General features: G+C 41.5%; 1 protein-coding gene across 1 annotated transcript; it reads left to right on the forward strand.

The window, feature by feature from the left end:
* The first annotated feature begins 1,643 nt into the window (after nt 1-1,643).
* Nucleotides 1,644-26,285, forward strand: efnb2a (ephrin-B2a). Its single transcript, XM_026295999.1, has 5 exons — nt 1,644-2,459; nt 11,591-11,874; nt 19,607-19,699; nt 20,676-20,786; nt 22,351-26,285. Exons 1-5 carry the CDS (start codon nt 2,347-2,349, stop codon nt 22,755-22,757), a joined length of 1,008 nt encoding a protein of 335 aa, XP_026151784.1. The 5' UTR covers nt 1,644-2,346; the 3' UTR covers nt 22,758-26,285.
* The last annotated feature ends 277 nt before the right edge of the window (nt 26,286-26,562 follow it).

Raw genomic sequence — 26,562 nt, forward strand, 5'->3', positions numbered from 1 at the left:
TTGCTTTCCTGTTTGCAAGTGTCAAACGCAAAGATTCATAGTTGAGTGTGTGTTTTCTTTTGTCAGCCGGGCTGAACCAGGAGGAAGAGGCTCCGACGGACGGGCTGTCTGAATAGTTTTAGCCGCGCAGAGGCAGAAAGGAAGACCTGTAAAAATAAAGAAAATTTACTTGCCTGTCATCTACATGTTTGCACTAAAAACTCAAAATGGGAAAGCAGGCTATAACTTATGAAATGGAAATAGAGGTGGGCTACTCTGAGCTTACACGGCCGGACACACTTCGATGACTACAAACATTTTACAGTCGAAAAATTAAAAACGCTAAAGTGCGTTTTCGGGCACTTTCAGACAATTTAACTTAATAGTCCTCGCACCACACACACACACACACCCAACAAAAACTACCATTCCAGTCTTTGTGAAAAACTATTGCATATATTGGAAGTCCCTATAGAGGGATCTGAAAACCACACACTTACGGTTGGAGAAGCGGTCCGTGCACAGAGCCTCACACTTCAGTCTTGTTAGTCTAATACACTGTCTTTGAAGGAAACGAAAGTCATGTCTGCGCAGCTGTAATAAACATCCACTCTGTGAGAGCCTAATATACGGCTATGTGTTTATTACAGGCCAGGGAAGGAGAGGAGAAGGCCGGGCTCCTCAATTATCTGCCCGGTGTTAGATCAGCCTGATGATCAGCTAAGCAAACACAATCCACAGCGACCGGCTGCACAGCAACAACCTGATCGAATTAAATCGTTAAAAGGTGCCAAAAGTTGGCACCTTTCACAAGAAGAGCTGTTGTCTGCTGCTGACCGAGGTGTGTGTGTGCGGGTGTGTGTGTGTTTCAAATCAAATTAAAGGCCACTTACTAAAATTCAGTGTGAATGTGTACCATTGCATTTCGGTTATTAGTAAAACCAGATTTTATCATTTCAGAGAGCAATTACAATGCTTAATACTGAGCCTAATAATCGAAATTGTTGTAGAAAAATCTAATTTAAAAACTGTTTTAAAGTGAGTTTTAAAGAACTTGTGAATTTAACTTGAAACTTAAAATTCGTCATTACATTGTTTTATTCGACTCCTTTTGTGATGTTTAAGTTTCATTTAAATGGAAAAACAATATATTTCGTTTTGTTTGGGACTTTCCCCAGCTTTCTCTGCAGCGGGTTTTCCGCTAGTGGGCGCTCTTGCCTTTCGAAAGAAGCTGAAGTGCAGAGACACATTGTGGCTCAGGAGTCTTGTGTACGAGCCTTATGGGAGCAAATGTTTCCTCATCTTTTTAATTACGTTGCATTTACATTGTGCTCTGGTTAGTTAAGCTGCTGTGATGTGTTCAGAGGTAACAAAAGGGCTGTTACTCCCGTATATCGTTTTTAATTCGTGTGGCATTTACCTTTACTAATATTATTATTTGTATTATTGGGATATAATGTAATTCATCCACTTGACTGTTAACAAAACTCCGGTGTTATTTCTCCCCACACCGCCCAGCACCACTCTGAACCAGTTGCACTTGTGACTGACAGCCGAAGTCTGATTGACTTCAACGCCGAGGGACCAATCAGCGGCGGCGCGGGCGGGGCTTGGGCAAAACCAGCTCCACCAAATATTCTCAGACGCTGTCCTTTGCAGTTACTTTGCATCCAGGTTTCCGTGCAGCGTTGTGGCATCATCCCTGCGTGTCTGCTGCCGTTTGGGCACGGATCTGCAGGATTCAGCCGCAGCACTTGTTTTGGGGACCTCTAGTATGAGAAGCTCCATTCCAGCTCCTTTGATTTTTTTCATTCTCATATTTGATCATTTTCTTAATTTTGACCATCTGACCACGTTGTTTCGCCTTTCTCATTTTTCTGCTGCTGCCACCCACAGTTTGTTACTCACCACCACCAGCTGAAGGGGGATATTTTACTATTCCACCACCAGCCATCACTGACCTTTTCTCTGCTGCTGCTGTCGATGCTGCCTGCACTGGATTTTTGCGTGCTCTGCTGGACTATAACGCAGGGGGATTTATATTTGTATTGATTTTCAACAGCGGTCCCCACCGCTCTTTCTCTCTGAGGAATGTATTACTGCGCTCTGAACAGGGGAGCATTTTAACGCACTGTTTGCTGAATGAACTACTGCCGTGCGCATTTGGTTTTTGGATCGGGTCTCTCATCTGGAGATGCTCTAATCGGGGTTTCGTGCGCATCCCCACTGGATCGGGATATAAGGTGAAGAATTTGCCGCTGTCAGCCATTTCTGGAGCGCCAGTCCTCTGTTTTATTTTTTGTGCACGTACACATTTGGTTATTTTGAGACGGATTGTGCATCCACCCATAAACACGCGGGCTAACAATGGGGGACTCTGTGCGGAGATATTGTTTTGGAGTTTTGCTTATTGCCTTCAAAGTGGACGTTTGCCGGGCGCTCATCCTCGAGTCCATCTACTGGAACACAACGAATACCAAGTAAGTGGAGCACAAGCCGCGCCGATTATTGGCCCCCGTAGTGCCGTACGCTCTCCCGTGTGGAGACGATTTCATGCCAGACTCCGTTGAAAAATCAGGCAGTTTTATGTTGGCTTGCTCGTCGTTTATATGCGAAAAATAACAACAGTTAAGAGTGATATCGTTTTACAGACACAACTCCTGTTCTCACTATACATTGCGCAGAACAAAGTGTTATTAGTGCAGTCCTTTACATCAATGCACCGTGGTGCTCTTCTGTAGTCGAGTCAGGAAATTAAGACTTTGTCAAAATAAAAACAATTTGGCTGGTAGTCTGTGTGCCGAGTTTCCCAGGTAACACAATAATAATAACAGATAATAATAAGATTCGTAAAAATCCCAAATCAATTTCTGCATGCACACTCCCACTTTCTGAACTGAATTTGTTTTTATTACTGAGAAGTATCAGTATATTCAGTGCACAGAATTATACGCATACAAGATAAATCCATCTTATTCCTACAGATAAGGATGAAAGGGGAAAGTACGTAGCTTCATTACTTTAGTGATGCATTTACGTTAGTGATGCATTTATTGTGTGTGTGCCATGTCACCATTTGGAGAATATTTACACGCAGTGGACAGCCAGGGCCCGCTTGACTGTGCGTTATGGTGGCACTCAGCAGTAGACAAAACAGCCTCAGAAGCAAACAGCTTAGTAGTTTGTATGATTCATTATTTATTTGGTTTTGGGCAATTAAAAAAAAAAAAAATTCGCTTGGTGTTGTGTTCGGCCAGGCGTCTCGTATAATTCAGAATCGACTGATTCTCTCAGTTGTGTTTGAATAGCATCTGATGTTAGAATGAGATGTTTTTTTCCTCCGTAATGAGGACAGTAATGCGAGAAGCAGAGAAGAAGCGAGTCCTTGTTCGTAGTCTGACCAGACGAGGCGGAGGCTTTGCGGAGCTGGTGGGACGCTCCACCGGCCCTCGGATGCTCTGTTGCGCTTTGTAGAATTAAACAATCAGTTCAACGATACGCAACCATTTACGGCGAGATATACTAGAAATATGGTTTGTGAGTTGAAAACTTAGTAATGGCCTTTTCCTGCCGTAATTTGATTATTAGGGACAGGGCGAACATACACAGGCCTGCACCGTCCCGTTCCCCCTCCTTTGTTCTATATCACATCCACCAGTATAAGTATCCGTTCGCCTACTAAATATTCATACAGGCCAAGAAACGCGGTTAAACACTTTTCTTCAAGTAAGAAAAGGTGACTTTCTCCTCCCCTTTACCCCTCGTGTAAGCCCGGCGGGGGGCGCCCCACTTTGTGGCCGTTTCGTCATGGCCAAACTCCAACTCGTTCAGTAATTTAGCTTTTGGCTCTGATACAAAGAGCCCCGCGCCCTCACGGTCTCCAGTTTTTTATCAGCTCATCACAAAGTCTCGTGTATTTCTCTAACAGCTGCACATTGTTGCAGGGTTTTTAGTTGCGGAAAATTAACATTCATGTCTACGTAACTGTGCACTCCGGGCCTTGTATGTTTGTTATGCAGTGTTTTCTACTATATTTAGAGAGAGTGAGATTTGCTGCTTTGGCTGCTGGACTGAACCCCGGTTTCTATGTGCAGCACCTTCTTGACTGCCAGGACTATTTGTGTCACAATGCGTCTACGCTGCACATAATGCACCAACGTATAATCTAATTTTCCCTAATATTTGTGCGGAAAACACGTTTTAAGTTTAATCTCACTTACTTCTTTAGTGTGCCATTTTATGACCATTTGTTCTTAACAAATAAACTATCCAGAAACAACTTTAGGAGATGTCTGAAAGCTGATGTAAGGACACTGTAAATTGGCAGGTCACATCAAAAATAAACAAAATAATATAGATTTTAAAATCATCCTATAGAGATATTCTACAGCTTCTTTTCTGGCAAAGCCTTCTTTCTAAATAGGGATCACCCATTGTGTACTTTTAAAATACTTTTTACAGCCATAACACAAAAGCTTCTTCAGCTACTTCATTGCAGCTTAGTCATTTCACTTGACAAAGAATTACCTATTTTCTGAGTAAGTATAGGCTATCACAAAACTAGCGGACATCCCACAGAATTAGTGTGCCCATTCTTTGCGTCCTGTGTGGGTGACGAGTGTAGTGAGGTACGGCTGCACTGTGTGTCAGACACCGCTTCTGTTTGGCCAAAAACCCCTTTGTGAGCACAGGCTGCACCTTTTTTTTGTTGCAGAATAGTTTTTGCTGTTCACGTTCTTTGACGGAAATAATACCTCAACACTATAATGTGTCTATAGTAATACTGCACACTGCAAGTATTTCAGATTAGGCAGTCTGTTGATTTTGGTGTTGGTGGGATGGTCACAGACATGTCTGTAGAAGTCCTCAAACTGCAGACACATTGATGTGAAATGTTCCTCTCATTTTCCACATTCACTGTATCCCTGATAAATAACTTTCCGGTGAATGTGGGCTCAACAAGGACACCTGTTTTTTACCTTTTTTTACATTTTCCCTTTTTACAGCTTAATAAAAGTCCTCATGCCTGCGTGCCAGTTATTCCTCCCCAATAACAGTGAACTCCAGAGCAGAATGTCTTACTTCAGCAGGGCAATAATAGGCTCAGCAGACCAAACTGTAACTTCCTCTGTGCCTCTCTTCCAGTTTGGGTTAGCCCTGGTAAGGGTAGGATCCAGGCGAGTGTGATGGTTTTGTGTGTATGAAGGCTGGAAGAGAGGATAAAGCACCAGCTAGGGTCTCTTCTGTGAGTGTGAGAGTATAAAGTATGTGTGCATCCATCAAACAAACAAACAAACAAATAATATCCATCCATGGTACCCACAGCTGGGTTGATTAAAAGTCAGTGTTTGCATGTTCCTAAGTTTCTGGCCTTATGCATAAGGAAAAAAAAATATAGTAGGAGTATGACCCTCACTACCTCCTCCTCTTCATACAAGGCTCCCCAACACCCATGCACACACACACACACACACACACACACATACACAACTCCTACTTCTGGTAATCCATTTTGTAGTTGGGAGAGAGAAACAAAAGAGGGGGCCTGCTTTACATGGTTTATGTAAAAGGAACACTCCCTCTCCTCCACTGCAGTTCATTAAGAGATTACATAGAAGTCCAGAGGACCTTTGTGACCAGGCAGTGATGGGGGCACCTCTCTGGCTCTTTTTATGAATGTGTGTGTGGCAGAGCAGGTATAGAGATGCAAGTACATCATTAATGACTGACGAATGACTTGTGCTGAATGTCCTAACTGTGCCCTCCTTCTTCCTCCTAATCATCCCTGCTTCCAGAGCCATGGAGCGTCTTTAATTTCACCATTTCCCTTCTCTCTGATTATTTTTTGAATTAAGAGGAAAAAACAGCAGTTATTTTAATGTAGTTATATTGACCAGCGATAAAGGATAGGGGAAAAGTGGAAGGAGAGAGTGTGAAATCTTACCATGTTCAACATGGAGTTCACACTGCAGAAGTTACAGTGGTTGACAGGGCTTTTTGACAGTTGACAGGGATTTGTTGAGTTTTTAGTTTTTGTAAAGTGCCTTGAGATGATTTGTATTGTGATTTGGCGCTATACAAATAAATTGAATTTATAATTACTGCCAGGAGAGAAGATGATGATTAAAATTGTGTAGTAAAATAAAAAAGGCACGAAAACATAGGAAGAAAATGAGAGAAATGAAACAGAGGGACAGAAGAAAGCATCAGGTCCCTTTGGGGTGATGTGGGTAATTATGTCTAGGCCTGCTCAGATCCCATAGGACTGGATTACTGGATGAAACATAGGGCTGAAGGCACGGAGCACAGAGAGAAGCAGGCAGGGAATGAAGAGTGACAGTCGGCGAAAAGACCGCCGTCCCCTCAGCCGAGTGAGGGGCCGAAAGCCAGGGCACTGCATAGAATTGTGGGTGGATTAGCCACATTATGTCTCAGCTTGGCCTCTTTGCTGCTATAATGAATCCTTGTCTTGTAGCTGGGATTCGGAGTCAAACAGTTGCTCTTGATCTGCAGTAAATAGTCACCCTCCCCTCGCTTCACTTTGTTTTTTGATAACTTCAGGGCCACAGAAGGGGAATGGGATTACACCAGCGCAGCCACAGTGGCTCTGTTTTATGACACACAAATTGAACTATACAGTAGTTTTAGTATAAAGTCTCAAAAAAGACAGGGAGCTGGGTGCAGTGGTGGGAATAACAGAGAGAAGGGGAAAGAAAAGGAGTAAAAAGGGTATTTTTCTTTTTGATTTTTTTCACTAGCAACAGATGCAGAGGTCATAAGCTCAGGAAGTATTTCTGCAGTCCTCCTCCTACTTCTTTATTTTCTTCGCTTCACTTGCCACAAACTCTGCGTTTGACCTCCACACTCACACCCACCCTAAAAAACACACCAAACCCAAAGGTGAGAATAAGTGGTTAGAAGATAAATGAGGAAAACAGATGTCACTACAGTAAATTGACTTTTAGGTCACCAGATCTCACCCTGTGAGTGTCATCCAGCTGTGCACTTGAAACAGCAGGGTTTGCCATATATGGTAACTTCATTTGAAAAGTACCCTCAAACGCAGTAGAATGCATTTCTATGTTGGTTACTTTTTGACTTTTAACTGCTTTCAGTGGCTGTATTATCCCTACTTCAGTGACACTGAAGAGCAATTACAGGCAAAGTCGCTGCTTTGATTCCTTTGTAAGAAAAGCAATGGGGGTTTTTTGTTAGCTGAAAATTGCAGTTTCTGATTTTATAAAAATATTGTTAGAAGTAAAAGTGATTTTTTTATTTTTATTTATTTTCTCAAACTGATAGAAAAATGAAGATTGTGTGGAAAGAGTTCAGGTCCTTGTGCTGTTTTCACCCTCCCACCAAAAGGCTTGGCACTGAGGTTAGAGGAGGGAAATGAGGTCAGCTGATTGAGCCAACAGTGTTGCTCAATTGCTCTGTTACATTTTCTCCAAGCTTGTATGTTGCAGCTAGAAGTTGATGTGTGTGTGTTTGTAGGAAAAGGGGAGGGGGGCAGATAGAGGGGCAAACAGACAAATGGTAATGAGAGGGGGAAGAAGAAGATTGCTACTGTATGCCTCTCATTTTTCTTCCTTCTTTCTTCTTTCTGCTGTTGTCACCTTTTGTGCATGGTTACACTTTTCGGCAAATGTTATACTCTGTGGGAAAGGACAAATGGTGGGTGACATGACAGAAAATTGGAAAAAATAGGACTGCTGTAGGGCTGCACTCACAATAATTATTATTTTTTTAAACTTTAGGTTTAATGATTATTACTTTAAATATTAAGTACTTATTTACTTATAAACAGTCATTTTATAAAGAGGCATCGGCACCTCTGAGCTGTTGACCTCTCTCTTTCAGTTTCAGACAGGCTTCAGGTAAATGCATTATGCCATGCAGTACTTTTAGCTGTAATTCACAATGTGTGCACAACACTTTCATAGTCATGTAATTTTATTCTGTAGTAGCAGCAATCAATAACTTCTTTTCATAGTGCTAGTAGTGTTATATATATAAATAGTAACAATGACCTATATTCATAAGACTAAAGCCAAGTGCTTGGTCATAAGGGATTTGTTGGGTTTTTAGTTTTAGTTTTTGTAAAGTGCCTTGAGATGATTTGTATTGTGATTTGGCGCTATACAAATAAAATTGAATTGAATTGAATTGAATGACACCCTGTTACTCTGTATTTCTTTATATTTCCCAACAACTGTTGTTATTGTTATTGAGCTACCTGTAATGTCTAGCACAAGACTTCTGAGCTATTTAGTTCAGGCATATTTATGGTGGGAGTGGTTGGGCTTACTACAAAAGGTGGGGGTAAAGTGGTGAAGGGCCAAGTGTGCCTTAAAGCAGGGTGAGTGGGTGGTGGGCTGCTGTGGACTGTAGTCAAATGCATGAGATGGCATGACAGGTTTTGATCAGTCTTGCAGTCCTTTCTCAGCTCTTCCTCATTGTCTGTGCCTATGCAGCAGCAATAGCAGGCTTCTCAGCCTGTCTGTGTCCCTTTGTGTACCTCGTGTTGTTTTAATGGCTGCCACTAAGCCAGGTATCTGGTGTCTGCCACACAGGTTTGCTCACTGCAAAATGCAGGCAGGGGAGGTGGAAAGGGTGCAGAGCTAATCAACCTGTGTCCAACCTTACAGAGCCTCTATCTGCATTCATTCCTCACCTTTCTCTGACGTTTTGCTGTTTTTGTCTATGAGAGAGACCAGAATTCTTTTTATTTTTATTATGCTGTTAATCAGCCTCTAATAAAGTGTTTTATTCTTTTGATTTTTTGCACCAGCGTTATGCAGCACTTTGTTATTCTAAAATAATTACTAAAATAATGATAATGATAACACTAAAATAATGGTGCAGTAGAGGGGATGGTGTGTGTTAGGCAGATGTTGAATTATAATACAAAGTGTAAATGTGTGCAAGAGGAACATGATGAGGATCACATTTCCTTCAGCTCTTGTAGGCCTTTACCCTGTGTGTACGTGTGTGTGTTATGCAATGCGCTGCATATGTTCATTTTGTATGTTTGACCTCTTCCTGTAGAGGTAGCAGGACTCCCCATACCCACTCTCTAAAGGTGTGTATAAGTGGGCTCTGAGTTTCAGTTTAAGACGCAGCAAATACTTTAACCAAACCATACCCTACACTTTGGAAAGAGCCTGGCTAGCTGTTTCCTTATGCCATGACACTAAACTTTTTTTGTCATTTGACTGAAAGTTTTTTATTTCACTATGGGAACAGAAGTATTTTATGTATGTTACTAATTCTGTAAATGTAATAGCTTCCAAACATAAGAGCCCAGTTTTTTAAGGAGGAAATAAACAGTAGAGTTTAGGTAATCATAAATGCTGGATCCACCCAAGCATGTCAGTACTAGGGTGTGGAGTTGTAGGGCAGGGATCTGCTGTGCACCTTTGTATTGTCATTGTAGAGTACTCTTAGATCAGCCACTTTAGGTAATATAATAATAATGATGTCCACTATGATACACTACAAACACTGACTTGTTTACATACACATACATTAAGACATTTAAAATAAGCTCATGCGTGTATGCATGCATGCACCCATGTATAAACACACATACCCACTTGTACTTGAGAGTGCTTCCAGTATATGCAAGTATAACTACTCAGCATGTGAGCAGAAGTGACAATCTGAAGGCTTTTCTAAAGACCTTTCCTCCGTCTCTCATTGTTGCTCTTTCTCTTGATCTTTGTGCTCCACTCCTTCCTCTCACCCCTCTTCCTTTCCAGACACACACACACAGATGATAAGATGATTCCAGATGGCGCCGCAATCTATCTATCTATCTATCTATCTATCTATCTATATAAATATATATATATATATATATAGTACACACCCACACATACATATATAGATATATATATATATATCTATATATGTACTTCCGGTCTTTCACGCTCTCTCACTGTGTCCAACGCTGCCTTCATTGGACTTACTGTACAACTGCTGAGTGTGTTACCCAGGGGGTGGAAAAAATATGCACTCGGCCTAGTTAGCTGCTGTCTTTGTGTTTGTGTGTTCACTTGGTTGCATGCTCAGGCAACATCAAAAGAGATGATGAAGGCTGTTGGAAAGGGATGTTTGAAAGACAGAAAGAGAAGTCTTAAAAATGTTTCTGTTGTACACAGACATAGAAATATATATATAAATATATGTATATATGTATGTATGTATAAAACCAGTAACAGCCTTACTGTATGCTGGTATTCAGTCCTCACTGGGAGATGTGAAGACTGTTGTTTTCTGTCATATTGCTTTTGAAATAGGCTGATCAGAGGCTTTCCTGTACTTTCTTCCAGGAAAAGAGGCCAAAGTTCACTCAGAGATGGTGGGCCTGTCCACTTAAAGACATTTCTATGTACACCATATAATTTTTCTGTACATGAATGGTTCTAGATTTTTATTTATGTAATTGCAAGTGGAATATCTTTGTGTTTTAACCTTTTAGCCAGACTAAACTGTGGATGCTACCTTTCACTTAGCAAAACTGTGACAGTTTTATGACACATTTACATACAAACTGATTGGCTGATAATTTGAAAAGTGAATCAAGTGTTCAATAGGGGTGTAATTCAAATACAAATACTTTGTTGATTAGTATGGGGATATTTTATTTATCAGTAAATTATTTTGTTTGTGTGATGTTACAATGGAAATGAATGCCCATCAAAATTCTTAAAAAATCTAAAGTGATGTTTGTTGAGGACATGTTTTATCTGCACCAAAATACATCCTTGGCCATCCTTGGCTAGAAATCCATCTGCACCCACATCCACGACTGCATATGATTGACCTGTCAAACTTAAATGGTCTCTTTACATGTTCCCTTTATTTTCATTAGTATTTAGAAAGCATTCCTGTCTTTTTGCTTCTGGGCATCCATGATTAACATTTTAAATTGTATTCAAGCATGGGGTAAATTAGTTTAGCAGATAACCTCTAACTCAAGCTCTAGCTGTGAATGTGTGTGTGTGCGAGTGTCTGCAATCACAGGAATGTTTTGCGGGCTCAGTACTTGGAGATTAACTGGCAACATTATTTTACCTTTGGGAATAATTCAGGCAAACTCAACTACACTCCCAGACAAACCTCTCCAGGCTGTCTGGCTATGTGTGTGCGTTGTCTCTGCTGCTGTTCCTGAATTGTGAATTTGCCTCATCGACTTGGGCCTTTATTGTTTTTTCATTCTCTGTTTTGTATGCCAACAATGTTTTGCCATTGCCTTCTTATGCAGCAAGCTCCTAATTCGCCTGGTTCATTATTTGCTCCTTCCATCGTTGCTACAAGAAAGCTCTGAGATTTTAACTTCAGATATTGGGATCTAGTTTGCACCACACACACACACACACACATCATAGATTCTGCCGTTATCTAAATTTAATGGATAAAATTAATAATAACCACATCAATAATTAAGCCGACTTACCTTTTTTTTTTTTTTTTGCAAGATGTGGAGAGGCTCAATGGCAAACACTTTATTCCACAATGCATGATGAATGACTTCTCATCAGTTTTTCTGTAGCTATCTATTATCCTTGTTTCTCTCCACTTACTTCTCTACTGCCTCTCATTTCAGATTCGTGCCAGGCCAGGGCGTGATATTGTATCCCCAGATTGGGGATAAGTTGGACATTGTGTGCCCCCGTGTGGACGGTGGGGTGGGTGATGGTGTGGAGTATTACAAGGTGTACATGGTGCCCAGGGAGCAGCTGGAGAGCTGCACCATCACCAAGGCCGACACACCACTCCTCAACTGTGTCAAGCCTGACCAGGATGTCAAGTTTACTCTGAAGTTTCAAGAGTTCAGCCCCAATCTGTGGGGCCTAGAGTTCTTCAGGGGGAAGGACTACTACATCATCTGTAAGTATTTGTTCTCTCCCTCCCTAAATGGTTAATAAATGAGACCTTGCATATTTTAAGGAGTTAAAGCAGCCTTAAGAAGTATGTCCAATTTGAAGAACCAACTGTTGGTGATATACTGTGACTATTGGAGTCTAGTCTGTTGTGTTGTTGTGCATTTTTAATTTTCCTGTCAGCAGTTGGTGAAAAGAGCTGGTGAATTGTTTTGCTGAGATACTCCTAAACACATACATAGGAGTTTCATCTAACATGGTAACATCTGTCTAGGGTATTGTTCTGCAGTTTGTACTGTCAGTCAATTGCTCATACTTTGCAGTGCATGTTGCATTTAAAGTTGAAGACAAACTTTGAATGGTGTGACAAACAGTTCTGATGTTTCTGTACAGTCAGTATACTTCAAACAATGCTCATCAGATAACCCACACCATTCTAACATAGGCCTGTAGACTGTATAGCAACCACTTTAATTGAAGCATAGAGAATCCCCTCCTGAGTTGAGAACCTTTGCATACACTTCAGAACCATCCTCCATCCTTTTGACTTAGCAGTAATTCACCATGCAGTCCCATGGTGCAGGTGTGCCACTCCTCTTCGCTGATTGCCTGTAATGCTCTAATGCCATCCTAGGAGGGAGTTCTGATGTGGTTTAGTGATGGCCCCCTGGTCTGAAACATTGGAGGTGGACTGAACCATCTGTGTGGCACTGATGGGGGGTTTGTTGCAGATAGGACCATCTGTGAGGCTCTGCCACAGCCATCTGTGAGCTGTCACAGTATGGGAAGGCCATATTTTTGAGTGAGTAGAAGGCAGGGAAAAAGGGAGAGTGAGGAGAGGAGGAAAGAAGAGAAGCAGGGGATACTGCATCTTATCTTATCTCTTAAATTAAGGTAGAATAAATTTTGCAAACCAAATATGCAAGATAACATCTATTTATAATGTACTGTATACTGTAGGCCCCACTTTAAGGTGCCCGGAGGAACAGACTTCTATGATTTTAAATTTACATCTGAGCTTCACTGTACTCAGAAACCCCGCAGAGAGATTTGCGAAGCAGCTGTTTTAGAAAAAACATAACATGCTCATTGAGTTCTAAGTCAGTTTATATCCTAATAGTGACTGCTCTGTCACTAATGTGTCATAGCTGCAGGATATTTGCATGGCAGAGCATGTCTTGCTGTGTTAAGAGTCTAACCAGTAATGTTTTGGTCTTACAGGTGAGACATTTATTCCAGACAATATGCTGCAGTGGATAAAGCCAGTTAAATACTTGATGACGATGGTGGCAAATAAGCCATATGAGAATACCTGACTGGGCTGGAGTCATACAAAAATGTAATTGTGCAAGCATGCATGTTCACGAAAATCCACAGCAGCAGAAGAGCAGACCATTAGATGTGGTTTGTGTGTGTGCTGAAGGACTACAAAAGTTTCTGTCTGAAGAGACACAGACACGAAATCTCCTGCTCAACTCCCTCCAACCAAACGCTGCACTTAATTATTGATAAGCTGATGGTGGTGTTTACCTACTCTGGTTCTGCTAGAACTCTGCCTCTGCTACTCCTGGTGATCACGTTTTGCAGGGGAACAGACTCTGGAAGATGGGGTTAAGTTCAGATTAATGTAGAGCATGAAAGAGAATGTGCAGCATCGACCACTGATACACATAGGTGTACATGTGGTATGGACAGACAAGTAGAAACATGCTTGCGAGGTCAAACATGCACATAGACATATTGTCCCTGCTCCAAGTTGCAGCTCCAGCAGCTTTTCTGTAAACTCAGAACCTGTGCATACACTAAGTGACAACAAAACCAGTCCTCATTTTATCTGTCTATGTATTTCTCTCTGTGGCTCTACCACGGCTGGAGCAGACCAAGACCAGTCTATTCAATTTCCCACCACTGCACGCTAAGCACCCTACTCTTCATCAGCCTGTCAACTTGGAACGGAAAGAGTGGCGGGAAAGTTCAATTTGGAACTTTTAAAAGAGGGGTTGGAAAATCCAGTTGTGCAGTTTTTGCAAATTCCCCTCCACTGACATCCCCATTTCTCCAACTCCCTTCCCCTGATGCCCCATTCCCCCCTACTCAAAATGCTAATATGTAGCCTAAAGAGGAGAGAGAGGGAGCTGTTTCTCCCCTGAAGTGTGTCATGTTTGCTGTTAATTGGCCTTTCTTGGCTAGCTCTGGCCTCGGGTTCTGCAACTTTAATAGACTACTGCAGTTGCATTGAGGCACTGTGCTATATACTAAATATGCTGTTACTTATAGTTAGTTTGTTTTAACCAGGAATTGCACACCTAGAGAAGCTTTAGCTTGGCATGGATACTAGGAGTAAAGGACAAATAGGAAAAAAAAAACAGAGACAGAATGAGAGGAATGCACAGAGGTGTGGATGGGTGGAGTCAGATTTATGGCTGTTTTTACCTTGCAGTGTTGGAGCAAGCTTGTGTGTGAATCTTTACTAGGCGCTTGTTTACTTTATGTGTGTGTTTGTGTCTTGGCTAAATAAGGTACAGAAATAAACACAGAAATGTAACTACATGACTTGCATGCGCACGCACGCACACACACATACACACAGGCACACACACACACACATTCCCTACTGCAGTGCTGCAAGTGGGATAGATACTGTCTCAGAAAGTTCACTGCAAAGATTTCATTAGTCTTTTGGAGTGAGCACTTGAGACGTAATTAATTAACCAGTGTTTAATCCTCCATTTCTCCTCACAATTGCCCAAGCCTCCACATCAGTACTATGGATCTGAGTTTCAACCAATTGGATTAGCACTGCCTTGTGTTGTGTGTGTGTGTGTGACTATTGCCAAGGACAGATCTAGAAATACATTAGATGGGTTTGCTAAACAATACTTTTACATTCAAATAACTGCCATCAGGCCTCAACATTCAATGCTCTACTGCATTAAGTAGTACTGCTCTAAGACTAAGAAGTGGTTAGATCTGTTTACAGTGCATCTAAAATATACCTTGCTAGTTTGTGTTACATTGCCTGCTTATATGTTCATTTACATGTATTGAATATGCAGAGTCTTGTGCTTGCTGTATACATGCAGGTTTGTCACAATGCTTAACAAGTGTCCACGTTTGAGTATCTGTATGTGCATATGTGTATTAGTGTGTGTGTTTCTGTGCGCCTTTCTAAAGCAGTCACGCACAATGCTGCTCCACATGAGAGCAGATGAGTTTGATGTGATTGTGTGCGGCAGTATGGCCTGCAGCCGAGAACCTAGTGAGCTTGATGATTACAAGCTAAAAGGCAGAGAGAGAAAAGGAGGGAGGGAGATGAAAGAGGAGGGGTAGGGGACAGAAGGAGTGATGAGAATGGAGAGTTAATAAGGAAAAGAAGGAAAGGAGGGAGAAAAAGAGGGAAAGAGCTAAGGAGAGGAAAGGAGAGAGGGAATCGAGAGAGCAGAGAAATAGAGCTAAAGAGAACGGGTGCATTGCAAGGGACAGAAAGATAGAGATGAGCTAAAGAGGGCAGTAGAAGGGCAAGACTGAATTTACAGTCACAGCAGGCAGACATTTCATTGAGACTTTTAATCACCTATTGCTTCAGCCACAACAGAAAATAGTTCAGCTTTCAGGTTTTTGTGTGGTTGAACTTCAGTTTTTTTTTAACCCCAACTGAGCCAATTTCATAGTATTAAACTGCCACCACCAGTTTATCACATTAGAAAAATAGTTTTTATGAATAATTAGCAGTAGTCAATGCTAGAAATGTTTACATATTTTGGAGGGTCTGCGTTGGTGATTGGTAGTGCTTCTTCTCATCAGTTTTTGGTATTTGAGGTGACCAACCTCTGCGTGTCTGTTTTTGAGTGTCATCGGAGTCTCCTAAACGCAAAGGCAGCCCCTGTCATGAGTGATCAGGGCACATGGCTGTGATGGGCATTAACCAGCCCATAACACCAGCACTGTGATGATGGCTTCATGCTCCACTGCAGCCTGACGGATGGCAATTACGCTCAGAGTTCAGATCATAGCTGTCTTCGACTCTTCTTCTCTTTCAGTCTCTCTGGGACACATCCTTATTCTAGCCATCCATTCATTCTCTCTGTGAAAGGCATTTGCTCTCCCTTCCTATTTTTCTTTTTGAGATGCCTGTTTAGCTTCTTGTTGCTATGCCTTTTCTCTGTTCCACCATTTATAGACAGTCCAGCATTGTGTTTTGGCAGTCCATTGTGTATTAATTATACCCACGGAATTTGGCAATGTTATAAGCAGCTTTCAAAGTGTAGTTCTGCAAATGTTAACAAGGCTTTTCATGCTAGTACAGATAGTTCACTTTTCAACCCACAGTTATGTAATGTAGAAATGTACTAATCATTTGTACTAATCAAATGTATCTAAAATGTCATAAAAAGGATATTTTTTTACTTGAAGTCAAATGAAACTACATTAACTTATAGCTCAAATGTCAAAATGACTAAATGCTGTTAACCTTTAACATGCTGGTAACACGCTAATCTAAATACGCTACTCTAAAGCTTCAAATGCTAGCACAGTATTAGACTGTTTTGTTGCTATTTGCCAGTTACACTAGAAGAAAGAAGGAGATGGCATTAAAAGATAGCAGTTTTTGTTGAATTAAAAGAGTGAAAAATCACCACATGTTTAATGAGACAGTCGACTGTGTGCTGCAATCCATATAAACGAGAAAATGAAGTTAAGGAGGGTAAATTAACTTAAGGAAGGTGAGGAAGGGTTAGGGTGTGAGTTGTGGTGTGTTTATGATGTATGTGTGTGTCGGGGGATTCTGGTTGGACAGCTGTGTGCCTCTTGTATGCACTGATTTTACATGTGGCTCTGACACTGCCACTCAAACTGAGGACACCTTTTGACACTTCTACCATTTGTTTGAGACTACATGTGGCCTGTGTGCAAAAGAAGGTGTGCATGTGTGTGTGTGAGGCAGATTTTTTAGAGACCCACTCCAGCTGTCACTTTGGTCTCAAGCAATACTTTGTCACAGCCAGTGAGTGATTTTTTCTGATGGCGTTTTCCCCCTGGTGCAGGGGGCTGTTTTTGAATTTGTGTCTGTTCAGTGTCTGTTTGTGAATGGAAGTAGGCATTTTCAACCCAAAATGCCCATATGAAAATTCAGTTTGAAAAAACAGACCCTGTAATCCACAGTGAAGATGGAGTGAATGGTGAAAGAATATCAGATGTAGTTTTTCTTGTCTTTTTTGTTTTTCATCTCTCACTCATTGTTTCTCATTTCCAGAAGGTCACACACAAGCAGCAATTTTTTTTTCTCATCTTGTACTCCTCTACTCCCTTTTTCTCTTCTGTATCTCCTCACTGTAATGTCAGTAGTAATTGGTGTCTATTTCCATTTGTGAGGCTATTCTAGCCCCTCCACCCCCTTCTTCCTGCAGTATTCACCCAGCATTATGGATTAGCTGGGTAACTTTAGCCAGCTATAGTCTGTCAGCCAGTGTTGCCCGGCCTTGTCTGGATGTGTCAAGGAGGGCCGACCCCTTCAGCTAGCCTTAGCCAATTCCACAATTAAATTCGGTTTAAATCCAAGTCAGGCTTGCCTGGATTGCAGCCTTGGCATAGAGAGTATGTGTTTACTTCGTATTTAAAGGAGAGGAAAAATTTCCAAAGTGACTTCAGATTGAAGGATTTTTTCTTATTTGTTTTAAATGTCAAGGAAATGTTACAGGCAAGTTTACAAAAAACCTTTTTGGAGGCTTGACATAAAGGATGTTTTATCTCTAGTGCAGACAGTTATTGGTGTGTAGTAGGGCAACGAAAAGATGGAAAGAAGTGCAGTTCAATGCAACCTTTAGCTCACAAATGACTTTGCACATGCAGGTGTCTAAACATCCCATGTACCTCACATCTTAAACATGTTCCAGTCACTCCATAAGATGAATTTGTGCTGTGGTAACACACTTATGAAGTGAACGTGCACATTTGCATACACACATGTGCACAAGGCTCTAAGGAGCTTTTTGGTGCTTTTTGGGCTCCACTGAAAAGCCAGAGGTCAGCGAGAGAAGGACATGGGAAGAGAGGAGGCAAGCTGGAGGGTGGGAAGGGGAGAGGCGGGAAGGGAGGGAGTCCTTGTTAACATGCTCTTAGTGTCTGCTCCCATCACCATCTCATTGGAGCAAGAGGATTGAGACCAAAATGATTGGTAACTAGGCGAGAGGAAAACAAGTGAGAAAAGACAGACAACAGGGATGAAGGAAAATCAGAAAGCACCAAACTAAGCAACTGGGGATCTCAGTGAGGTACCTGCCTTTCAATGTCCTTATTGTTGGTAGAAAAGCTTTGTACGTGGTAAGAATTGGTGAGGGAGATATGTTGAGGCAATGATAGGGAGGGGTGCTGAACATGTTCAGGGGTAAAGTAGTTTAGGATAGAGGATGGAGGCTGCAAGGTGGCTGCCCTAAAACACTGGAGATGATGAGGTGTTGGTCCAGGGAGGGGGAAAAGGATGAGAAACTGGAGAGGAAGTTGGGTCGGGAGGGGTGGGGCAGTTGTAGTGAATACGGGCCAGTGTGCGTTGGCAGGAAGCCAAGCTACTAAGCCCTGGCAGCTCGTTAGCCTCTGTGTTACTGACCTGATAGACCGCAAGCCCTCTCACCCCCATCACCCTCTCTCTCTCTCTCTCTCTCTCTTTGCCAGTTCACGGCTCATAAGGCAGGCCAGCTGCAGTTCCGCCCAGCAGCCTGCAGAGGCAGCACACATAGAAGCAGACTTGCATAAGCGGTGGAAGCATGCAGCTGACTGCAAACTGCCAGGGCAGCTTGCTCTGGCCTTTGCATTTATTCATTAATAAGTGTGGACCACTTCTGTACAATTTCAGCACAAGTACAGATTTCTTTTACAAAAATATGCAGTTTCCATTTTTAAAAGTCTGTTACAGCATCTGTTACAGGAGCCATTTTTTTTCTGCTTTCACATGTGGACCATCTTGCACCAATATGAAGACAGTGTTTAGCAGTGCACTTTTGTTCTCTCCTGTGTTTAAACAAATCCTTTAAGCTCTTTTCATCTAAGGCCCATTGAGGTATTTATTGCCTCCATGTGTTTTCTTAATTTTCCTGGCTCTCCTGGAAAAATGCCCTATTTTATAAAAAAGCATGTCTCATCTCCTCCTATTTACATCCCTAAATATAATTTTTCATGTACTGTAAGCAGATCTATCTTTTTTCAAGCCTGGCAGCAAGTTTATCATTTGGACCTGAGCATTTGAGGACCTAAAAGCGTGTTCTTTAATAACTGGCTATCATTCTCTTGTGTGTTGTTAGTGGTAATGCACAATGAGCTGCAGAATTTTCTGTGATTTGCCAAGAGGGCCAATGTCATTGTAGCCATCATCGTCTCTCCTCTCTCATCACGTCCCCCGTAACTGCCCCTTTCATGAGGCCCAACAGCACAGTTAGAGATATTACAGTCACAATTACTCAAGCTAATTGACTTTGGGGATGTGAAATATACCGGAGTGGAGCGACTGAGGTGATGAAGGGGTGAATTGTGATTTTATTAAAGAGAGCATGAGTCATATCCTTCCTGAGTGGAAGGCTTTCAGTGCTTTTGTTGTCTTTGGGAACTGGCTGTTTTTCTGAGATAGGCTTAAAGCATACATGACAACACACTTTCCCCAGCACATTTTTTAATTTAATTGTTTTTGTTTTTAACACGATGCTGACAGTCAATTCTAACCTTGTTTCTCTTTTTCTTATCTGCTGTAGCTACATCAAATGGCACCATGGAGGGCATTGACAACCAGGAGGGGGGGGTGTGCAAGACCAAGTCCATGAAGATAATCATGAAAGTGGGGCAAAGTGAGTATTGTATGATTGAATTATGGTTGTTGCCTGCTGCCATGTGTGGACAGCCATCATACATTGTGCAAAACTGTGTGAAACTGTGAGACTGTGAGCCCTAGTAATGTCATAGGAGGCTGTGCAACATATAGCTTCATTGTCTCCATGACACCTGGGGCTGGGGGGAGGAGATATTATCTAGTGGAAGCCTAATGTGCTCAAACACACACACAGTTACAAATGTTTGCACACACGCATGCAAGATCCATGAACCTGCAACTGTGGTATCATACACCCAATGTGCCTGTGTGAGCATTCACATGGGCTCTGAAGTCTTCACATGCATAGTAGATCCCACACACACTCATACCAGACAAGTCAGTCCTTATTCTTAATTATAGAAATAATTATTCATAAATTATTTGCCTGGTTGCCACCGAGAGTGGTGATTTCCTGGGATTGACTGCGCTGTCAATCAGCCATTCTCAATTGCGCTGTAAGTGCTATTGAGAATGGCTGAAGGTCAGGGAATTAACTGAAGCTGCTACAAGAACAGGACAGATGCTAAATATGTTTGAAAACTGAATCTGCCACTTAATAGTACTGGAGCAGTTGCTTATAAATCAGTGGCTTTATGATACGAAATCTATTGCTAATGTGATTCTTGTTAGGTTGAGGTTTGCCATGAACAGCCTGTGATTATAACAGCAGATGCTCAGTAAATTACTCCAACATGTAATGTGACTATTTTGGAGTCTGTTTGTATTTAGAACCAAAAAAGACATAGTGGCATACATTTCAGCAGCATTTAGAAACATCGATTGCTCTCTATGGCTGATGACAGTAATATGGCCATGAAATGGTTTGCTTTTATGGGGATCCAGTTGAAGGTGTCAAGGAAGATTTTGTTGCGTTATGAGTTTCTAGGTGTACTGCTGGAACATTTAGAGGTTCAAGGCATAAATGTAACTCCCCATTAATTCTTGTTTTTCAGATCCCTCTGACCCTATTTCACCCAAAGATAACCCCACAAGAGTACCCTATTCTCCCAAACACTCAGATGGGAAGGATAATTACAACCCTAATGACGTGCTGGAAAAACCAGGTAAGATCAACTATTGTGAACTTAAATCCTGGGAAAGTGGGAAATGAGTGGAGGATTTATTGAAACCATTTGGCATTTGTGCAGCACAGTTGGCCAGCTAAGAGCAGATAGCATTAAGTAAGTGAGTGTGTGTGGGACGCACAGAACTGTTTGTGTGAAAGTGAAGGAAAGAAAGGTCAGCGATTCATCAGCCAGTAATTGAATGTTGCCTGTAAAAGTGATAGGCATCTCTGGCTTCTGAAGGACTTACTAGGTATCTCCATGTTAGCTCCATTCCAGCCTTAACCCACTGTTTAAGTGACATTTTCTGAAAAACGATCTGATTGTTGTCATCTTTTGAACAAATTGTTCTTAGCAAATATACACACTTCTTTCTGGAGCAAATCACGACTCAGGACTCAGCAATGTACAGTCTGCTCTTATCTCTGTTATCATATTGCAGTTAAATTAGACTGGCAATTTCCTCAGCAAACTGCATTCAGAAAAAAGAAACAGGAAGGGCCCAAGAACAAAAACAAGTCGGCCTATATAAACAGTCCTCCAGTCCTTCCCCTTGTGTCCTGGTTCATTGAGTGTGTAGTGTTGCTTGACTGTTTTCACTCCCAAATCCATCCGGTCGAGCATGCAGATCTGCCATCCTATTCTACATGTCCATGCTGGCACTCAGGTCTACACACATCAGCATCTTGTTCTCTCTGTTGTCCTATCCCCTCTCATGCTTTTTCATATCTCATCCCTCCAACCCCGTAGCTATAAGGAGCATATGGGCAACAGAGCACTATGGGCGGAAGATCTCAGGCAGCATAATCCCTTTGTAAAACAACGAAAGGGTCCTTGTTTTGGGCTGCCTGCCATTCCATATTCACTCCCCCTACCACAGCAGAAGCACATTTAGGCTTTCATGAGAACACTGGTGGAGAGAGAGACACACTAATCCTGCCTGCTAAGGGAACGCACTCCTATCCCAGAGAGAACACACCCGCCCTTCAGTGTTGGATTTGAACCAGAGTGGTCATAGCTGGGAGTCAGATCACAGCTTGGCTTTCATAATTGATGTCTCATGATGACAGCAAACATTTCTTTCCCTTTTTACTCCCTATGGGGCTGTTAGGTAAAAAAAGAAGTTACTTTTTATCTCTTTGAAAATGTTATTTATCTAAGTGCCATTTGCCTATATCTCCCCAACCATTGTTTCTTCTATCAGACTTGCCCTAGTTTCAGTCTTTACCAGCTGAATATGAATAGCCACTGATCGAATGTGACCTTTATACAAAAGCTTCTATAGGCAAGCTTCAATCTCAGTCACCATGCCGATGGCCTGTTACTTACACCTTTTAGTGTGCCATGTTGAAAACAATAATAAAAGGCAGGAAAAGACAAAGAAACCCTGCTAACTTCACAGCTTTTACTTCAAACAACACAACAGCCACAAAAACTAGTGCTTTCATATCATTGGAACTTGTTGATGTTTTGCCTTTTGCTTGACTTCTGAAAAATTAGCCTGCAAACATAGGCCTTATTTTGCCATGTTACTCATTTTTGCTTTTCTCTATCCCTGTTGTAGATGTAGCACACAGAGAAAGCAACGACAATGACAGCAGTGGCAAGTCCTCCAGCATTATCGGCTCTGAGGTGGCCATCTTCATCGGCATTGCCTCAGGCAGCGTCATTTTCATCATCATCATTATCATGCTGGTCCTGCTGCTGCTCAAATATCGACGGCGGCACCGTAAACACTCACCACAGCATGCAGCCACGCTGTCTCTAAGCACCCTGGCCACACCCAAACGGAGTGGAGGTGGTGGGAACAATAACGGCTCAGAGCCCAGTGATATCATCATCCCGCTCAGGACTGCTGACAGCGTCTTCTGCCCGCACTACGAGAAGGTCAGTGGCGATTATGGCCACCCAGTCTACATAGTGCAGGAGATGCCACCTCAGAGTCCAGCCAATATTTATTACAAGGTCTGAGGTAGAACTTTTCAAAATAAGCAATGAACTGGAACACTCCCCGGGTAAAGCAGGTCTTTGGTTTTTGGCTGGCACCGCCGTCACACCCGCTAACAGACACTCTCACTCTTTCTCTCTCTGTATCTCACTCTGTCAGCTCATCCTCCTCTTATCTGATGTTTTGTCAGTACCTTTGTTATTTCTCAAAGTTTTGCTAATACCTTGTTGCCTGGTTTGGTCAAAGTTGGTGCAGATGGGATGGGTGGATGGCCAGAGAGGAGGGTGTTGCTGCCACCACTGCTCTCCAGGGCTTGTGGAAAATAGAGAGGATGAGCTTGTCTTTTCCCAGTGTTACTTTCTGTTTTTTTGTTTTTTTTGTGCACTGCAGCCAGCATTTGAGGAAACTCAAAGTTGTGGAATCAGAAAATTAAACAGATGCACAGTATGTTTTTTCTTTAGAACGGACAAAATGGATGTATGGACGTGAAGGAAAAAAAGCTGTTTTAGACCTTACCTTACCTGCTTGGAATATGAGAGGGAAAGACGAAAGACTGAATGAGGAGGAGAGATAAAGGAGAATATGGGCTGACCATGAACTCAAACAAAATGGCTGCCCTTTCTTGAAACCCTCACTAACCAGAGAGACTGGCTCTACCAGACAGATGAGGAAAAAAGAGAGAGATCCCCTCACTGATCCTCTCTGAGACTTTCCTGACTGACTCATGGAGATCACTTATTCACCCCACCACCCACATACCCACCATCACAGCAACACTACACCCACATGCATATACACACTGTCTCTTCAGTCATTGTGAACTGTTTGGGTTTAAGCGTTGGATTGAACCATTTTGCCTCAATCCCAGATATGTTTTTAGCAGATCTGTCAGATTCAGATGTTACTTGAAGGATTTAAGGAAAAAATAGATCGACTTTATTTGTACTGTCAATATTCACCTATCCTTTTGGTCCCATGTGATTTTCATATTTTGGTGTAGTTCAAGTGCAGATTACTTTACTGAAATATCATATTTGATAATCGAACCCAAATGACCCACACCGGTCGCTGGGAGAGGCTACAGCATGAAAGAACCCTACAAAGGGTGCAAAAACATCAGGTCTGCCCAGGCGGACTTTCCAATACAGGGAGCAGCACTTTTTAACTCCCTTTTCGTACCTCCACTCTCTCAGCAGTCCTCAGAGAGAGAGAGGCACAGTGATAGCTGGAGATGGGAGAGCAGCTATATCATCAGATTTGCTGTAGTAGCAAGCGCTCACTTCACCTTCTCTGGAACCTAGGCACTGTAAAGTGTTAGGGGCAATATGAAATCCAATTTGTCTTACTGCCATTTTTTTTCACATGAGATGAAGAAGAGGCCCAATATCTAGTTGAGGTTAGCATAGCTGGCTGAAGCCACTCTAGGTACTGTAATGTTTACCCCCAGGGGGCAAAGATGTTGCCCTAAGGGCCTAAAATCAGCATGACCGGTGCTCTTCTATTCTCATTTAAATAAAGCACAGGGACATCTACTTACCTTGTCACTGTTTGTCAGTCTCCATTAGCATTTCCATATAGTGAGTTTTGATTTACTCATTTTTTTGTTACAACATAGATGTACATTTTTTTAAAAGAACATTACGAACATAAGATCAAAAATTTAAAAATAACATAAAAAGCAGAATTTATTTATGATAGATAAATAGAGCACAGTTGTTGTCAGGCCGTATTGAGAAGCAGAAGAAAAACTAATGTTAATATATTATGGTAAGTGCACATTATGCAATGTAGTTTTTTGATTACTTGATATCTCTTGACCCTTGAGTCCTGTATTTTCATGAGCTCTCAGACATTGGGCTCAGTCCTGGGATGGAGGACCAACGGAGGGTGGCCTGGTCTCCAGCCTGTGTCCCTGTGGGAGTAAAATTATTTTACCCAGAATAGCTCACATTGGTGTACACAAATACAGAGTAGCTGTGTCTCCCACACTCACTCGGTGTAGCATCTTCCAAAGGATATTTCCCATGAACACCCAGGGCCCCCAATTCTTCTCATGTTCATCATTCATGTTCTGTGCATGTGTGTACACATATGTGTGCACATGTTGAGTTCATATTTCAGTGAGTTCACATTCATTAATATCTCTGGCTTAGGATCATAATGGCGACTTAGGCTGTTTCCTATACATATATCAGGCCATCATTAACATTGTCATTTGTTCATGAAGAACATCAAATTTCACCGAAAAGCCAAGCCTTGTATGATCTGAGGTTTGTGCCTCTAAGAGGCTACAAAATCTGCAAATATGCAATTCTTATTTATTTTTTTAATCAATTCTGAGAAAAAAAAACACCTATGGAAAGTGTTCTTAACCACTGAAAGATGTAACAACAAATAAATGACACAAAACTAGCAAGTATGTCACACAAGCCTGCCGTTAGTTTTGGTTTCCTGCATTGTTTGTAGTATTATTTGAACCTTTTCTGTTTTAACTATGTGCCGTAGTGCAAAGGTAAACTGTGAAAAATGAAACCATTTAAAAGCATATATATCACGCCTGAACAGATATTTAAGAAAAGGTAAATAAAGACACAACAAAGAAATGGCTGTTTAGTTGCTGTCTGACTACGGCAGAATATGACAATCTTATTAGTTTCTTTTAATCTGATGCCCTTTTCTTAGCTGCCACTCGACTAATACTCTCCCAACATTGACCAGGAATGATTCAACCTGTTACGAAATATGGTAGCGATGCTGTGAGAGTCTTAGCACCCAAGCTAGGAGAAGCACCTCAGGCTACTGTAAAATGCCTTGCTCGTATGGTCAGCCCTTGGTCACTTGACTCAGTAATTTTGCACCGTACTTCTGTAGGTAAGAAACTGTAAATACATTAATGTTTGTATTGTATATGGATCCTGGGTTGTTACAATAGCCTTATTCACCTTTTTAGGAAAGTAAATGGGAAAAAAGTACCAAAAAAATGGAATACACTTCAGCAAAAGAGAGTATACTACTTTTTTGGTAAATAGCTTATGTAAATATTGACCAGAACCCAATAAAACATTTTTATAAACTCTTAAAAGTAAGATGTTTTGTATAAAATTTGAATTTTTTGCTATGTATTTTAGCTAGCGCTCAATGGAAAGCCCGTGTTCCCCCCACTCCCTCCTCTTCTGCACTGTTTCCATAGTCATTTGGTTACAAAACAGAAAAAAGTTGCCAAACCAACTGCTGCATATTTGTGCCATAAATGTGTACCATAAATATTTATTGAATTAGTTTTTTTTTTTTTTCATTTTTGATTTAGTTTATGATTTAATTTCAGTCCCGTTTGTAAGTGACACAGTATTATATTTGCATTGTTTGTTTGTCTACACCTGGTTTTCTTTATTCATGTCATGGGTGGCTGTAGCCCTTTTCTCCCCTTCCTTGCATTGTCAGATGGCCAGCTTGTGAAAAATGGTTTTAACATTCAACTGAGGATAAATGACACACATTCCACCAGTCTGTTACAAAAAGAAAATGTTTTTCAATAAAATGTTTTTCCTATGGATGCGCTGTCTGCCTGTGTTGCTTTGTTGGTCTGCTTTCACAATGCATAAATAAATTGTGTTGTTTTCATGTTGTTTTCACACAACTTAATGGTGAAAGAGTTTATATATCAGCTTCATGTATTTATTTCTGCTGTGATTGCTCTTGGTGTAGACACTCTAGGGTAAAAAAAACTATACATATTTTAACTGTTTGGTCTATTTTACGAAAAAAACACATGCATGAGCAAGTAAACTTCAGGACATGCAAATTTATCTGTAATTCGCAAGTAACAGT

This window comes from Mastacembelus armatus, chromosome 21 (genome assembly GCF_900324485.2).
Source record: "Mastacembelus armatus chromosome 21, fMasArm1.2, whole genome shotgun sequence".
Lineage (NCBI taxonomy): Eukaryota > Metazoa > Chordata > Actinopteri > Synbranchiformes > Mastacembelidae > Mastacembelus > Mastacembelus armatus.

What these genes read in the sequence shown, in the direction of transcription:
- efnb2a (XM_026295999.1), top strand. Translation starts at nt 2,347, where the DNA reads ATGGGGGACTCTGTGCGGAGATATTGTTTTGGAGTTTTGCTTATTGCC. An exon ending in GAAGGACTACTACATCATCT is followed by an intron (nt 11,875 to 19,606) that starts GTAAGTATTTGT and finishes TATCTGCTGTAG; the next exon opens with CTACATCAAATGGCACCATG. An exon ending in TGACGTGCTGGAAAAACCAG is followed by an intron (nt 20,787 to 22,350) that starts GTAAGATCAACT and finishes TCCCTGTTGTAG; the next exon opens with ATGTAGCACACAGAGAAAGC.